Source organism: Phyllostomus hastatus, unplaced genomic scaffold, assembly GCF_019186645.2.
Source record: "Phyllostomus hastatus isolate PE091 unplaced genomic scaffold, TTU_PhHast_1.1 phas_scaffold_93, whole genome shotgun sequence".
In the NCBI taxonomy this organism is placed as follows: domain Eukaryota; kingdom Metazoa; phylum Chordata; class Mammalia; order Chiroptera; family Phyllostomidae; genus Phyllostomus; species Phyllostomus hastatus.
In genome coordinates, this window is record NW_025334042.1 from 39,585,716 (window position 1) to 39,603,313 (window position 17,598).

At 35.9% G+C, this 17,598-nt stretch overlaps 1 protein-coding gene across 1 annotated transcript in view; it reads right to left on the reverse strand.

The window, feature by feature from the left end:
* Window positions 1–313: 313 nt before the first annotated feature.
* Window positions 314–17,598, reverse strand: part of SLCO1C1 (solute carrier organic anion transporter family member 1C1) — a 42,515-nt gene continuing 25,230 nt past the window's right edge. Inside the window, exons 10-15 of the mRNA XM_045829669.1 lie at window positions 15,917–16,112; window positions 10,550–10,715; window positions 7,682–7,866; window positions 5,282–5,346; window positions 2,676–2,793; window positions 314–1,118 (exon numbers count right to left, since the gene is read on the reverse strand). Coding sequence (XP_045685625.1) covers window positions 896–1,118; window positions 2,676–2,793; window positions 5,282–5,346; window positions 7,682–7,866; window positions 10,550–10,715; window positions 15,917–16,112 — 953 coding nt within the window. The 3' untranslated portion in view covers window positions 314–895. The remainder of the gene's footprint in view (window positions 1,119–2,675; window positions 2,794–5,281; window positions 5,347–7,681; window positions 7,867–10,549; window positions 10,716–15,916; window positions 16,113–17,598) is intronic.

Genomic DNA, 17,598 nt, shown 5'->3' on the forward strand with positions numbered 1-17,598 from the left:
CATGCCAGCAGCAGCCCTCTGCACAGAAGCCCTCGGGCCCTGTGAGAGGTGCCGGGGGGAGCACCAACGGGAACCACACCACTCAAACCATCGCTCTGCATTCCTGTTAGAGCACCTAAGTTTACTGTACACTTTTAGAAATTCAACTTTCAGATATGTGTTTTAATGACATCGTGTACATAAGTCTGGAGCTGCTTATGTAAACTATAATATGGACACTATTATATTTAACATTATTTTTAAATTCACTGAACTCATAGAAGGATAATAAAGCACATTTATATTAATTTTATTACTTTACAACCATGGTCACTTAAAATGTCACACATAAAGCACATGCAATAAATGGTAGAAAAACTAATTATCCAAAATTCAAATCCCCTAAGATCATTTACCTCTATACATTTCTACATCAGTGATGGTATTTCAAAAGAAACGAGAAGGTTAAAATGAAAATTTTCTCAACATGTTCTGGCTCTATCTTAACAACATCATTAAGGTGATGTTTGAAAGAGGCCAAGACGTGGTTCAATTTTTAACAGTTTTCTCTTTTCCTAGATTAGTATCTCAGCCTAAAAATTACTTTACACATAGCTATTAGACTATAGGGACAATTGTTCTACTAGGAATATAACTAATACGTCAATGGGCACAAGGTAAATGAAGCAGATTGAGTAAATAACATAAGAGATTTATATATAAATAAAATTTTTACTTTCATTATCTATATTTTCTATAATATGATTAATTCTATTTGTTATCAGATGCATTATCTAATAACTAGTATCAAAAACAAAGTAGATGTTTTTCAAAAGGATAAAGAATGTACATGTTGATTCAAATTGGTTTGCAGAATTTCCAGAAAATAGAAGAGATGGCATAAGACATCATTTTTCTAAAGCTGTGTCTCCTTGCCTGGCCAGCAGCTGGGTCGCAGTAAGAGGTCACTTGTAGCACAACTCTCCTTCCTGATTCTTGTAGACACCATTGTTCTTTCTCTCTTGGTTCTGAGGCTTCTATGCTTTGAAACATAATTTTTCTTTAAAGTGTAAAGCACTGAAATACTTAGGAAAATGGACATTACGCCCAGCAGCATAGTTAGTCCCAAATATATGTGTCTAGAAGAAGAGAGAATCTCAGTCTTAATTATTGTAACTATGAGACTTTAAATAAAATGTGAAAGGAAGGTAACAGTGTCATTCAGTAAATATCAAAACCAATGAAATCCATTAAATTCAAAAAAACTGTGATGAGGATGGTTTCTTCAACAGTGCAGATTCATTGGCCATAAAAGGCCTTCCTCTGAACATTTTGCTTACATCAAGTAATATTTTAATAGCATCATCATTTGCAGTTACTACTAAGTATATAATCAGTTCTACCCTCTCTGTAAACTATTTCCTTGTCCAGGTGACCATGTCCCATTCTGCCGAAAACAGTGCCTGTATATGCTAGTGTTGTCCCAGGGTAATTCTGTATACTGTCCCTTTCACTTCAAAAGTTTTCACTTCAAACTTTCAAAAGTTTCTAGGTTAGAATAACAAATTCTGTAGTTACCTTTGAACCTTGCCCAAATTCACTTTTACAGAAAAACTGCAAGAAGCAACATTAAGGGGGAACTGGAGATCTCAGCAGAACAGAATGGCTTAAGAACAAACCAGAGGTTTTAGTCAGTTTCTTCCACGAGAAGCCTTTAGTTATGCATTCTGTCATAAGGCATGACTGAAGGCATGGGAGGACAGGCTGGGTGATTCATTCTGGTCACCTTGTACATGCACGCACAGTCTCTGATTGAGTTGCACTGTCTTTGCATTGAAAGGAACACTGCCTTAGCACATGTGAGCAAAGCTGAATTCTTCTCACAAATTGGGTCCCTTTCAAAGACCAAAGTAAATTTCTCACTTTACATCAAAGCCTATTAAATCAAACAAACTTACTTGAGATGGTTGGCTCACTTCGCATCCAACTTCCAACTTACATGGCTCAGCACCAGGTTTAGTTCTCCAGAAAATGCTCGGATTGAAAATCTAAAAAACTCCCACTTGCTTTTAAGCCATTGAAGCATTGCTTTAAGCAATAAGGGGACTAAATTGTTTGATGAATTGGAGTGAATGATGCCATAGTGAAAAAGCCATGTCCCTCAGCTCCATACACACTCACACTCACAGAGAAAACCTTTTACTTTTATGCATTTCAAGTACTGGAATAATTGAACATCAGTTTGGCAATAAAAGCCGGATAGATTTAGTGCCAACTCAACTCCTGCCCAGGGGGATTACAGCTGACGCAAATGGGACAGTTTGGCTCAGTTTGAAAAAGAATAGAAATAAACCCAAAATGTGACCTAAATTTAAATGCCTCTGAGTTCAGGGAATTACTCATTTGCGTGCATAAATTTTCAGAATTCTGCGCTATTCTGGAATTTTATGTCATTTTTTAAAAATGATTATTCATTAAAAAAGCAAGTTAAGATTAAGAATGGAGAAAATTTAAAGGTATAGCCAAATAATTACATGATAACAGATTTATCCTATAAAATAGGATAAATATGCTCCTTGACTAGACTATCCTCCTTACAAGCAGTGAAACTACATGAGGAATTCTTAATGCCAGCGGCACTGTGACAGTCTGAGAGGGGAGAGCAGTGAGATGTGGGAATGGGATTGATACGGTACCTGAAAACATTCGAGTCATATAATCTGCAGGATCCTCTGCTTCCACATCTTTTAAATCCCCATTTGAGGCATGAAGTGTCAATCAAAACTCCAAAATATACGGGAGCTGGGATGCCTGCTGTGAGAAAAACAAATAATCGCTACTAAATACACACACACACACACACACACACACACACACACACACACACACATATATATATACACATGCATCCTTTTGGTTATCCTAAAATTAATGATTATCTAGAACTACTTAATTTCAGTCCAAAAATTACTGCTTTGGAGATACCAGGGCATTGTAGAACATGCCACCCCAAAACATGCCTCTGGTATAAAGATTATTTTGAGCTGAATATTTTGAGAAACAGAAGATAGGAGAAGCTCTGAAGAAAGAGGACATGTTTCTTTTTTTTTAAGGGAAATTTACATAAGGAAATCATTTGCAAGGGGGTCGCTATATATACCAAGAAGATAAAGACTCTAGATTCAAGAAAGAACTAGCTGGTTCTATTATGCTAAAGTCCCATGAACAAAAAAAGCAATTAGTTAAATCTATCTAACAGTCAATTTGGATTATTTGTTGTCTTAAATAAAATTTGTTTCTTTATATATTATTCAATTTAATGGATTATTTACATTTGGGTTAAAAACATTTAGGTGAGCCCTGGTTGGTGTAGCTCAGTGGATTGAGCGTGGGCTGCGAACCAAAGCATCGCAGGTTCGATTCCCAGTCAGGTCACATGCCTGGGTTGCAGACCACGACCCCCAGCAACCACACATTGATGTTTCTCTCTCTCTCTCTTTCTCCCTCCCTTCCCTCTTTAAAAAAATAAATAAAATAAATAAAATCTTCAAAAAAAATTTAGGTAATATCTAACTTCAATTGCTCTTGTGAAGGGCCAAAAAAATCCGAATGCTTGCAAATTTCTGTGTGTGTTTTAAAATTTTCATAATGGCAAATTTTCAAACTTGCACAAAATCAGAGAGGATGATTATATCATCCTGTGTGGCACAAAACTTCATGTGCCATTACTAACTTCAATAAAGGTCAATATTTTGTCATCCTTGTGTCATCTATTTCCAGACCCACACCTCCCCTAATCCCTGAAACTTGTTTTTGAAATCTCAGACATCATGTCAGTTCCCTTGTGTATATTTCAGTGTGTATCTACAACTGATGACATTTTCAAGCATGCAACTATGCCATTCAACACATTGTATAACTCTATCAGGAGTTCATACTCATGCTAAGAGATATTAAGTCAAGTCAAACAGAGAAAGACAAAAACAACAACAACAAAGAACAAAGAAATACTCAACGTCTTGGAAAAAGAGATCAGACTTGCAGTTATCAGCAGCAAAAGGGGGGATTGTCTCTCCAATATTATCAGGATTATATTGTAGCTTCATATACTGTACCTATTTTATATCAAGATCTTTGTAAGCCAAATTAATTTCAGATTTTCAAAGGTCTGAGTTTGTTTTTCTCTCTGGTAATTCTTTTTTGTTGAATTACCAAGGAATCTTTATGATTGTTTCACTTTATTCTTTAGAATATAAACTTAATAAGAGCAGAAAGCTTATGTGAATCATTCATACTATTTCTTATGTTTTTTTTTAAAGATTTTATTTATTTATTTTTAGAGAGGGAAGGGAGAGAGATAGAGAGAGAGAGAGAGAAACATCAATGTGTGGTTGCTGGGGGTTATGGCCTGCAACCCAGGCATGTACCCTGGCTGGGAATCGAACCTGGGACACTTTGGTTCCCAGCCCGCGCTCCATCCACTGAGCTACGCCAGCCAGGTCCTATGGGTTTTAATTAATGTATATTGATAAATCTGGTACAATTCCAATTACATTTAAAAAATCATCAAATCAGCTGTACTGCTTTGATTGAATGATCAGACCTTTCTACCAAAATGATATATTCTAGCATTGACAGTAGTTCAAAAGAATGACTTCCATTTTAATAACTGAAAAAATTATATATAGGCTTTAGGCTTTCTTGCTAATTCATATTTTTGCTCCTCTTTCAGAGGGTTTTCCTACAACAGCAATGGATTTTTTTAAAATAGACCAATGTGGGAAGAGACAAGATTATGAAGCAAAAAATGTCATTACTCTCACAAATTCATCTTATTATAACATGGGCCCAACACTGGCTCTCAGTAGATATATTTCTGAAACAAAGGAAGAGAAAAGTCAAGGGAAGGAAGGAGGAAAGGAAGAAATGAAGAAAGAAAGGAAATAAAAGAATAGGGTGCTAACCACCTACATCATTTAGTCATGCATGCTAATTCTATAAAAATATTTAGCCCTGGCTGGCGTAGCTCAGTGGATTGAGCGCGGGCTGGGAACCTAAGTGTCCCAGGTTCAATTCCCAGCCAGGGTACATTCCTGGGTTGCAGGCCATAACCCCCAGAAACCGCACATTAATGTTTCTCTCTCTCTCTCTCTCTCTCTCTCTCTCTCTTTCTCTCTGTCTCTCCCTCCCTCCCTTCCCTCCCTAAAAATAAAAAAGAAATAAAATCTTTAAAAAATATTTAGAAAAGTATTCCAAATACCCTTGTGATGGCTACCATACTTAAAACATAGATTATACTTACCAAGAACTCTTATTGCCAAAGTGTAGATACCCAGCGCAAAAGACTTAAGTTGTGGCTTAATGCACCTGAAAACATTAAAAGAACTATTACAAATTTATATATATTCCATTAAAGCAAATAGTAACATTAGTGACAATCTACTTAACACACACAAAGTGATGTTAGAATTCAAGTAGCACTTATGGAGATCCCACTAGTGTCCTAGCATAGGGAAGGCAAATTATGCAAAATTAAAGGCACTACATCAAGGAATTTATAGTTAATATTACTAGAAGGTAAATCAGCCCTATAATCAGCCAAACAATAAAGACAGAAAAAATGCAATCTTCTAGGATTGCAAGAATTTGAGGCAATAATAAAGAATTAATAACCTTTAACTAGTTTTTGTGGTTCTGGTCTGAAAGCACAGGACCATACTGATCTGGATGGATACAATCACAATTACTGTGGCATGGTAAGTATTTTTGCTAAACAGTGGGAACTTGAATTTTCCAGCCGAGTTCATGAGTACCTAAAATAACAAGAGCATCCTAATAAGATTGAATAGCTGTTGCTGATTGGACTGTCGTTTTAATACTAAGAAAAATGACGATATAATATGCACTATTAAGTGTTAACCATGATGCTAAGTTCAACTTATATGTATAATTTCATTTAGTCTCTGCTTTAAAAGAGGCAAGAAACACAACTTTTCTCCTTCAATTCAAGGACATTCATCTCATTCTTGGCTCCTTTGAGGAACTGGTGGTGAGGAAAACTCTTCCTCTAGTAGCCTGATTATTCATTTGGCCCATTAACTACTTGGCACAGGAAAAGAAGATCGTGACAAAATAGCCGTGCATGAAGAGCGATCCTGGCCTGAGAACTCTGAGACAATGATTTCCCATCTTTTCAAACCCATGCTCCCATTTGAAAACATCTCATGCTCTCCTTAAACACTTTTCCAAAAATCAGATTTGTGGATATCAGGTCCTGTGTTCTGTTTGTCTTTCCTAATCAATTTCTGTAGTATAAACTGGGAAATTAAATATGTATACAATACTTTTTATTGCTCTAATTTTCAAATAACTTAATATTCATTTTTAGCTATATTAATTAATTTAAAAGTCACCTAATTCATCTCATAAAAAATAATTTTCCAATAAAAATTGATTTTTTGTTAAGTAAATATATAAACATTTGTAACATTTTTAGGTTACTTTGATTAATTGTATAATACTAATATTTGAAAGGCTAATTCAATCAGAAAAAAATTATACAGAACACTGGTTATAAAACATTGAAAAATTTGAATTTATGTACATTAATATAGAGATCTATGAAAGAAGAGCTAATAACAAGTGTTTAATATAAATTACATTATAACAAAAGGAAAGTCTATAGGGAAGTTGAATGAAGATATAATTTCAAGGATAAGAAAGAAATATGCAACATTTTGACTATTAAAGATTTTTACATGATTTTATATTAGGTGATATTGGTTATTTAATCACTGTTCTTTAGATCTCATTGGTTACATTTAAAAGAGTGACCTATATTTAAAATCATTATTTTTTAAAATAAAAATATTTACAACATACTGGAAATCAATGCTTAGTTACTATTTAAACTTATGATAAGAATTTTTTTTAAGATTTTATTTATTTATTTTTAGAGGGGAAGGGAGGGAGATAGAGAGAGAGAAACATCAATGTGCGGTTGCTGGGGGTTATGGCCTGCAACCCAGGTATGTACCCTGGCTGGGAATCGAACCTGGGACACTGATAAGAAATTTTTTAGATGCCCACTCAAATATGCACAGAGGTACACAGTATCAAAATTTCTTTTAGAGTTTTTATAAGCAAAAATGTTTGGAGTCATTGGCATCACGTTCATAGATTAGGATCCTCAACTGATCCAAAAGCCCTTAAAATGTCCCCTTCCAGTGTGCATGCGTGTGTGCGCACACACACAGATAATTCCAGTAAGAGCAAGACTATATTTTTAAAAAGTAATAAGCACATAATGTTGTAGTATTAGATGAGCCTTTAAAAAATCTTATAAACTCTATTATTCATAATTCAGTGAAATCATGTGTAATCTAAAACACATTTAGTCTATACTAGTTAACACCACCAACATTAGAAAAAACATACCACTATTTATACCAAATAGTATTTTTTGAGTGGTAACGGTGGTGTAGGCACTAACATTCTTTCCAGACCAATGGTTTGCAAACATTTTTAACTAGGAAAACTTCTATTCAACATCATGTTTGTTATAAAAACCTAAGTATCAAAGTATAAAGAGGATGCTGGATAAGTTTCCCGAGAGAGCTGTAAGGAATCACAATAATTCCACTGCTCTAGATGATTACAGCACGTCTGATATTAAAATTGGGGCGGAAGAATCAGTGTTCACCTCAGAAGCAATATGTATCCAGGTATGCCACCCAAAGATAAAGTATAGGATGTGATGACTGATATTACAAGGAAATACAGAAACATTTTGGGACACTCATTGTCTTTTTGGCATCTGCCCACCATGCCTGAGAAATTTCCTGATATTGAGGCTGCAATTCCCACACAGGTGCAGTTATGAAATATCTGTAACAAGATAGGGAAAAGTCCAATTATTGAAGTGAAATTTAAATAAAATTAAAAAGATAAATATTTATTTTAAAAGACTTCACAGTATGGTATACATGCATTGTGTAAACAATAAGGAAAATATTATTATGTATTTTTCTATTCGAATATATCAAAAAAGGCAAAATTTCTAGAAGTAACATTTCATTATCCAAACAGCTGATAGTTGGTCTACAAACTACTGATCCTATAGAACAGCCTCCCAACAAATCTAACCAAATCCAATGGTACCTTATTTCCTTCTCTGCCACTTCCAAGTCTAAACCACCATTATTCTCACCTCGATTATCGCTGTGGCCTCTTTGTACTCAAGTTATTTCTACTCATTCAGCTCTTGTGTTTTCCTCACAGTAACCAAAGTGAGCCTTTACAAATGGAAGTCCAACTATATCATTGTTCTTGACCTTCCAATGGCTTACTTATTATTAAGTTTATTGGGTGACATTGGCTAATAGGGTCACACAGGTTTCCAGTGTACATTATCATGGTACACAAACCGTATGTTGCATTGTGAGCCCACCACCCAAGGTTAAATTGCCTCCATCACCATGTGCTTGGCCCCCTTTATCCTCTGCCACCCCACCAAACCCTTTCCTTTTGGTAACCACTATACAGTTGTCTGTCTGTGTCTCTGGGTTTCTTATAACACTTGTATAAAATCCCAAATCCTTAAAGTGGCTTATGCACTAGCTATGATGTAGCCTGTGGATCTTGCACATAACTAACTGCTCAGTGATTTTTCTCCTGTTCTCCTGCTTCAGCCACACCCATGGGTTCCCATCATGCCCTTATCAAGCCTCGAACAAGTACCCTTGCGCCATGGCCCTGCTGTCATCTCTGCTGGGCAGCTCTTCCAGATGGCTACATGGCTGGCTCATGCACTCAGGTCCCTGCCCCCGCATTTAATCAAAGAGAGCTTCCATGATCCACCATTCAAAATGATACCCCCACCTCGCCACCCTTTCCATCTAATCCCCCTTTTTTCACAGTGCTTATTACTACCTATCAGAGTATTATATAATCTTTTATGTTTGAACATATATTCCCACTAGAATGAAACCCATGGAAGAAACTGTCTGCTTTGTCATCACTACACACCCAGAGCCTAAAGTAGGCTCTCATTTCAGGCACTCAATAAAAATGCTAAATAAATAAAAAATTTGAGGATATGACAGAATGTATAGTAGTTACTAGGGAAAAAAGCCTTGGTGAATGAAACTCAACTAAATCTTGGAGAGAGAGGCAACTTTTATAATTTCTCATCAGTTTATTTCTGTAAATTTCACGTATGAATGTGTATATATAGTAAGTTGCCATTTTTATCACAGAAAAGCTTATGAATTTTTAGATAATGAAGTAAAAGTTTCATTTACTTTCCAAGAAAGAGTAGCAACATAGATTTCTTTTGAATGTCTGGTAAAAAGTTTTTGAGTGTTGACTGTCTCTCACTAGATAGGTGATTTTTAGGAGTCCCTTGTATCTTAGTGCCTCAGTTCTCACACAAGGAAAACAAACCAAATAATACCCATTTACTCGAGGAATGCAATTTTGTTTTAAAAACACTTCTCTTAGTCCCTGGCATACAATGTCTTCAATAAGTGAAGTTTTGGTTAAGAAACTGCTTTTGCTCAAGCAGTCTGAGCAAAGGAGTCGGGGTTGAAAGAAAAATAAAAAGAAAGGAAAGAAGGGTGAAAAGGGAGGGATGGTGAAAAGTCAGATTTCAGATGGATGGGTAGTCTTTCTATTGCTAGACACCAAACTTTTCTGTTCTGAGTAAAATGTCAGAATATCAGTAAACATAGAGAAAATCAACAAGTGTGACTCTGCGTTAGCAGAAGTGTTTGCCTAAGCATTCTTGTATCGTTGATAAGCATGTGTAAATACATATGTGTTTAATCTTCAACCCTCGAGGACTGTCGAATACAGGCAGACCTCGCTAGCCACAAGCATAGAGCTGTGTGATCATTGTTCGGTACGTACAGCAAATACAAGGAAGTCTGTGTGTGAGACAGGAATGCAAAGGCGTGATTAGAGGGATGAGTCTCTTAATAATGACATCCTTCACAACTGGTTTTCTATCTGTATTTCCAAATTCATCATCCTCTTCTACCCTACAAAACCCTTCATTCCAGCCACCGACTCTTTATTATAGAAATTGCTTGATTTCTCAGGAAGAGCTGTCCCAGAACCATCAACATTCTCAAAACCTGATTCCTGACCCCCTGGGTCTAGACCTCTCGGGCTAGACTTCCTAACACTGACCTCTACTGGTCTTGTCCCTGAAATCATGAGTCTTGGGGTCAGCAGATCTGGATCCCAATACAGATCTTACTGTATAATCTTATGACTTATACTTTCTCATTCAAGGTTAATATTCCTTAAAAGCAAAATAAGAGAATTAGACTACATAACTACAGAGCTCCTCCAGTCCGTTCCATGATTCTAAATCTTAGCCTAATTCTTGCAACAACTCCAGTTTCTCTATATTTGCTGTCTCCACACAAAAAAACAAGAGCAGAGTAAAAGCCAGTGTTCCTATGAGCACGGTCTGCTTCTGTGGGCCCTAGAGTCCCCGCATTGTGTTGTATAGTTATCTATTGTAGCAGGCCTGTTGGTACACACTTTAGAGAAGATTTCTTACTATAGTTTTTCCACTCCTGGTGGAGGTTTGACAACCAGCAAGACAAGCCGATGCATATGTGATTCCATTTTCACCACACATGGGTTCCCAGTTTGTCTCTGAACATTTGCATCTTGAGTTGCAATCTGAAAAGAGAGCTCGTTCATGATAAGAGACAGGTTTGGTTCTGAAAAGAAATGTAACAGTATAACATATTACCTCTTAGCAGGCAGCACCCTCATATTTTTAAAAAGCAATATTCTGGAGTGGTATAAATGGCACTGCCAACAACACTTGCCTTTTGGAAACACAACTGTCATCAGAAATATCAGCTTCTGATCATTAAATGTGAGTTCATCCATGATTAACAGCTTTCTCTTGAAAGTTATCTATAGAGGTTTTTAACTTCACATAATATCTAGTTCTTGGCTTATGGCTTTTATTAATATCTATCGCCTCTAGAATCTTCTAACATATTTCTCTCCAAAGATGTTTGAAAATGGCTAACAAGGCAGAAAAGTAAACTTTTAGAGCAATTTATGACATTATGAGGGGAGACCCCCCAAAAGGAATTAATTTATAAAAATTGTGTATTTATTCTTACATGCTTAAACCTTAGTCAGTTTCAAAGTACTCTCCATGTGATGTAATACACCTATCAAGATATTTTTCCACTGCTGGAAACAGTTTCTGAACTCATTGACTTTGATGCCTTTCAGTGCTTCTGCCATTTTTTGTTTCGCCTCTTGCACATTGGCAAAATGTTTTCCTTTGAGGACTTTTTCACCCAGAGAAATGGAAAAGAAGTTGCTTGGGGTGAGATCATATGAATAGGGATGGTGGGGGATGAAGGTCATGTCGTTTTTCGATCAAAAACTGTTGAACACTGTGCTGTTGAACTCGGCACTGTTTTATGATGGGTGATTTTAAGACACCCATCATAAAATGGGTAGACACATTGAAAAAATCCACTGAAGCTGAATGATGCCTCTCGCAATAATGGCAGCTGGTGCACTAATACAGATGGGCTCCTAGGACACTCATCTAGTGGGGGAAAGCTTTACTACAAGGGGCTGGCCCTCCAGAAGATAATTCTGGGTCTTTTGGGGTCCCCCCTCATACTTGAGTGCATTGTAGGTGGATTGTGTCTAAATTTCCTTCAGAGTTGTGTAAACATCAGTAAAATTGGCATTGCTAATGGTATGGCGAAGAAAAAAAACAGCCAAAAAGTCAAAATATCAACAATTTTTCTACATTTGTAGGAGCTATGTAACCTATCAGTATAAGTCTGATTAATAAATGCATTACCAGTTTTTCCAACTTTTCTCTCGCCCAGGTATCCTGGGCGGAGCTCTATCCACTGTGTGGAGCTCTTTCATATCTTTTGACTTTATTTCAGATGCTTTTTAAAATTACTTAGCATTAATTTATTCATAAAAAATACCAAAAGCCTTCTAAGTAGTTGCTTTGGGAGAAGATAGTTACAAGTACGAATGAGATAGTATCTGCCCTCAAAAAGCTGGCTTTTTAAAAATAGTTAAAATTACCTACTTTTGATGGTCTTCTCTCTTGTTCTCTCTCATTCTCTTATATTTTCCTCACTCTCCTCTCCAAGTATTCCTTCTCCCTCACTTCTATTTCCTCTTCTCACCTGAATTACCTAATATTTCTACATGTATTCTCCTTGCACTGTTCATATCCTTTTCTTCTTCTCAGGATGTACTTATACAATGGTATGTCTCTTCACCTGCTCCTTAATGGCCATTTATTGGCCTTTAATAATTCATTTTTTCCTCTTTCAGTTTGAATTTATTTATTTGCGTATTCTCCCCCTTTCTTTATTTCTTATGAAAAAGATGAGGAACTTAAAAAGAAAAATATATACTTTCATGCACTTCGAGTGAAGGCAGAAACTCTGTTTTATTCACTTCTGTATCACCAGCACCAAAAACAATGCCTGGTACATAGTAGGCTCAGAAGCAAGATTTCTGGTAGGTCAATCAATAAAGGAAAAATGGAACTCTTTTGGAGAAAGAGTTCATCAGTCATTTTGATGCCTCCCTCTGAGAGGCATCAGATTATTTCCTATAATAATTGTAATAATGATTTCTTTACTGATGTAATATTCTACCTAGTAGAACTCCTATGCATTTGGACCTCAAATGTAAAAAGAAAAGACCTCTGAGATGTCTGCAAACAAAATGAAAGGATATTTAACTAGGTCTCCTGAGAAGTCATATAAGACTATTTCATTCTGTTCTCCTCCATCAGGCATTAATGGTTAACTGTTTGGTAGTATCTAAAAATACAAATACATGCCTTTGAAAGCCTGGAATCAGGCCACTATGAATACTATAGGGCTGTGATCACAGAAGGTTGGAGCTGAAAGGAAATTGGTGTCACCTAGAACAACTTCTCATTTGGCAGATCAAGAAAGGCAGGTCGACAGTGGGCAGGTAATTTGCTCAAATTCATGTTTATTAGTGACAAATTATAACCACATCAGACTTATTCTCATTATCACAGAACAAAGGTTTCTTCCACTGCCTTATGTAAAGCTTCTGTACATTCTGTATGGTGTTGTCCATAATGCTATTTGAATGTCCAGAATCAAAACAGCCTCGGGGCACAAAACAACTCAGGATAATCCCTGGGGAGCAAGTATTTTATAAAGCCAATTATTTTATATTAATGAAGGTAAGTTGAATTTATTGCCTAGGGCAACCTTAAAGCAGAAACTAGTTGCATACATGTTTAATGAGGAGTGTGTTGACAGTGAAGTTGTTTAAAATTTTAATTATAAGATGAGCTTCCTCAAATATGCCAGAATGTTTATACCCAAAGGAAGTTTTTCTTTAAAAATAGTCAAACTGGAAGAGGGGAGACTTTCCCAGTGATGTTGCCATTTTTATTTTATTTTTTTGGCTGCTTCCAATTGCAAAGCTACTCTTAAAGGTTAACTCTTTGCCATTGTTGAGGATATTTTAGAAAGCAAAAGAGGAGTCTTATAATATTTTAAGTGATAGCATTATTACAATGCAATTATAGTCTTTTAGGTAATTTCAAGGCCTAGTATTCATGCAATAAACATATTACCTTTCATTGATTTAGAAATATTTATGTTTTATTATGTGAGTATACTTCTAAAATGAACTTCAAAAGTTTGCTGTTGTCCATTTATGTGTTTGCTTTTGTCTTAGAGATAGCATGATGGTGTTGAAAGAGTGTTATACTTTGAGGGAACTAACTGATCTTTCTTAACTCAATTTCCATTAAACAAGGATAATAAAAATTATCTCATAAAGGTGCTCTGAAGCTACAAGGGAGATAATGAAAGTGAAGATGTTTTGTAAATTGCAAAATACAAAGTACTTTACCACTGTCCATCCACCGTGAGGATTATAAAGACAGTTAAAGACAGCACAAGACTTCAATTTATAAGGCTTCAACTTGATAGCACAAGTTCTCAATTTACATTGCTGACTGTTACCAATGTTATGCTCAGGTAAGTCTGACATGATGGTGACAACTTCCAGAAGCATGGTATTTGAACTTTGCATTCATTAATTTTCCTGGACATTTTAAATAACAAGAGTACAATCGATGTTCCCTTAACAACAGGAGAAACCAACTTAATGAAAGAGATAGAGATTGGAATATGGAGACAAGACAAATAAGCTTGGAAGAAAGCATAGGAAGGGAGCTGGAAAGCAAGCAGTAAGAAGCAGCTGAACGGGCAGGAAACGGAATGTAATGTCAGGAGTGTTGACCTTTGAGCCATAGGTACTTGCAGGCAGGCAGATGCAGTTAGGGAGGTCAGGCTGAAGTACAGAAGTGGCTCCACAATTTTTTAAAACCAATAATGTAATGTTAGGTGGACGAATAAAGAGAGGGGTCTCTGGTTACTCATTGTCACAAATGGAGGGATCACAAGGACCCTTGAAAGGAAAGAGCAAAACAATTTCTTCAAGGTCCAGCCTGATGTTAAAAGTGATAGATTTTACTTCTGGGTATTTATCTAAAGAAAATGAAAATGCATATTGGCAAAGATATAAACACCCCTATGTATATGATAATATTATCTACAATAGCAAAGATTTGGAAGCACATAGGTATCCACTGATAGAAGAATGGATAATGAAATGTGATATATGTGTGTGTGTGTGTGTGTGTGTGTGTGTATACTCAACAGTAAAAAAGAATGAAATCTTGATGTGTGTGGCAACATGGATGGACCTAGACGGTGTTATGCTAAGTAAAATAAGTCAGGCAGAGAAGGACGAATACTTCATTATTTTACTTGATAATGGAATCTAAAATAGAGATAACAAATGAACAAACTAAACAAAACAGAAATAGAGTCATAGATTCAGGGGAACAAATTGATGGTTGCCAGAAGAGAGGGAGGTGAGGAAATGAGTGGGAAAAGGTGAAGGGGAATAAAAGATACAAATTTCCAGTTTTAAAATAAATAAGTCACAGAGAGGTGATAAGCACAGAAAGTATAGTCAATAATATAATAACTTTATAGAGTGACAGGTGGTTATTAGATTTATCATGGTGATCAAGTCATAAGGTATATAAATGTCAAATTTCTGTGTTTTATACCTGAAAATATATAATATTGTATGCCAACTATGCTTTAATTAAAAAAAAAAAAGAAAGGTGATAGACCCTGGAAACCTAGAAACCTAACCACCCACCTATAAAAGATGGCACAGGTCTGAGAGTATCGATAAATATGCTCTTGGCCAAGTGCAAAAAATGAAAGAGAGGTGTCATATGGGCTACTGGGTTGAGGAATAGAATTCTCCTCTAAAATGCCACCTGATTTGAGTACAATGGAGGCTATAAATGGTGGCAGAGAGAACTTCCCAGGTACTTAGGTGTCCCAAGAAAAATATATAGTTGTTTCTGTGAATGCCTCATGTGTTCTGTGTCAGACAGCAGTGATCACTTTCACATGCGCTATCTTGCTTACACCTTACAAAACCTGAAAGGGTAGTTATGATTTCTATTTTTAAATGGGAAAATCAAAGCTATATTATATTAAATACGCCACACAATTCCTCTTCACTAAGAATGGGAAGGGGCAAGATTCAAGGTTTAAATTTTCCATGATCAGGGTGTTGCCCTAAAATAAGATGTATGTTTGGCATTTTAAAAAAATATTTCTCTAATACAGTAAAATTCAAAGGAGATGACAGATTTTGGCAAATATAACAGCTTCCATGTTATAAACACCACTAGCTATTCCATAATAGAAAAGTCATTCCCTTCTCATAGTGATAATGCTTAAAAATCAACTTATCTTATTTTGAAGTTCTATGAAAAATTAATTTGACTAAGCAAGCCAATCTCTTCAGATTTTTTAATGAGAGAACATACCCTTGGTAAGAGACAGTTAGTCCTGCCACGTCGGAATTTTCACAGCCCAGTGCAAACAGGGAAAGGAGCAGGAGGTACCCAAGAACAGACGATCCCAAGTAGATTTTTGCAGCTCCAAATATACTGATTCTGAATTTTTTCATGACTATCCCCCCCGAGAATATTCCAAGGGCTACTGCAGGGATGTTGATGAGCCCTGAGGAACAAGAAAAATATGTAATTTTGTGAATCTCTGAAAGAAACCTGAGTGCACTCACACAAACTTTCAAAGGGATTATACAAAACTATGACATACTATTAGACTACTTGTCTCATATGTTATAGTTTTAGACTATAACATGTGGACTATAACAGGTAGACATAGATATACTATGACTACTTGTCATTTTATGTTATAGAAATACTCATTCACTATTATCTACTGACACATCAAGGGATTCTGATGCTTGTCTAGATTATAGTTCAGTGACAGCACAACTGAATCTCAGTTCTGACTACACAGTGTCTAGCCTAGGGTTTGTTATTAATTAACACTGAATCAATCAATCAATCATTGTATTTCTGGTTCAATCTCAGTACTAATAGGTACAATTAAGTGACAATAGTTGACTTAATATTCTTTAAGGTTGTGCATATAAAATAATAGGCACATGATATGCAGGGATTTTAAAAAATCTTTGTTTTATTTCCTGGTACCCCCAAAAGTTGTTTTCACTGAGGACCCAACTCTTAGCCTCTTAATTCATTATCTTTCCTAACAACAACAAAGTGTGATGTCATTTGACTACTTTTGTATTTTTATTTGTTGTGATATACTAGACACTCAGCTACTCACTTGGTATATTACCTGTTATATTACTCTTCATCACAACCTTAGGAGGTGGGTTATTATTATTCTCACTTCAGAGAGCAATTTGTTAGTGGTCATGGTTAAGAAGTGGTAATGTCAGATTTAAATGCAGGAAGTCTGATGGTAAATCCTATTCTTTCAATTGCTATGTTATACTGTCCTTCAAGGAGTTAGAGAGACAGCATTCCTGATCAATGGATGTGCAGCCTCCTTAGTAATCAAATAAATGTGACTTAAAAATGACACAAGCAAGGGGTCTAACAAAGTGGTTGAGAACAGGCTCCAGAGATCTAGCAGCCTGGATTTTGACCTCAGTTCTATAGCCTAATAGCTGGGTAACTGCAGGTTATTCTTTGAACTTGTCTAAACCTGTCTGCTCACCTTTAATATGGAGCTAATAATGGTGATTAAAGGTCATGAAAATTCTTAGCCCAGTATCTGGCACAAAGATATTATTTAGTTAGATTATTAGCATTTTGGTCTACCAGACTTACAAAGATGAAAATATTGCTATGGGAGGTGTAGAACACCTCTGTGTTAGAAAAGACAGAGACAGGGGCTCTTTGGTGCTGGGTTGGTTGGATTTTAAACTGGGAAATAATTCTAGAGGAGAGCACTTTTGTACTCAACAATAAACCATTTCTCTGTTAATTAGAACTTATTTTTATATCGTCTATACATCAATCACTGATGTCCACATTATCTTGAGCTTTTGAGATAATGGCAGAAACTTGTAAGAATTCTGGCCAACAAACAAGGTTCATATAAGAGCCTGGCATTTGCTGGGGTGAACAAGAGGCATGATTATGAAATTAGTGAAATTGAAAAAAGA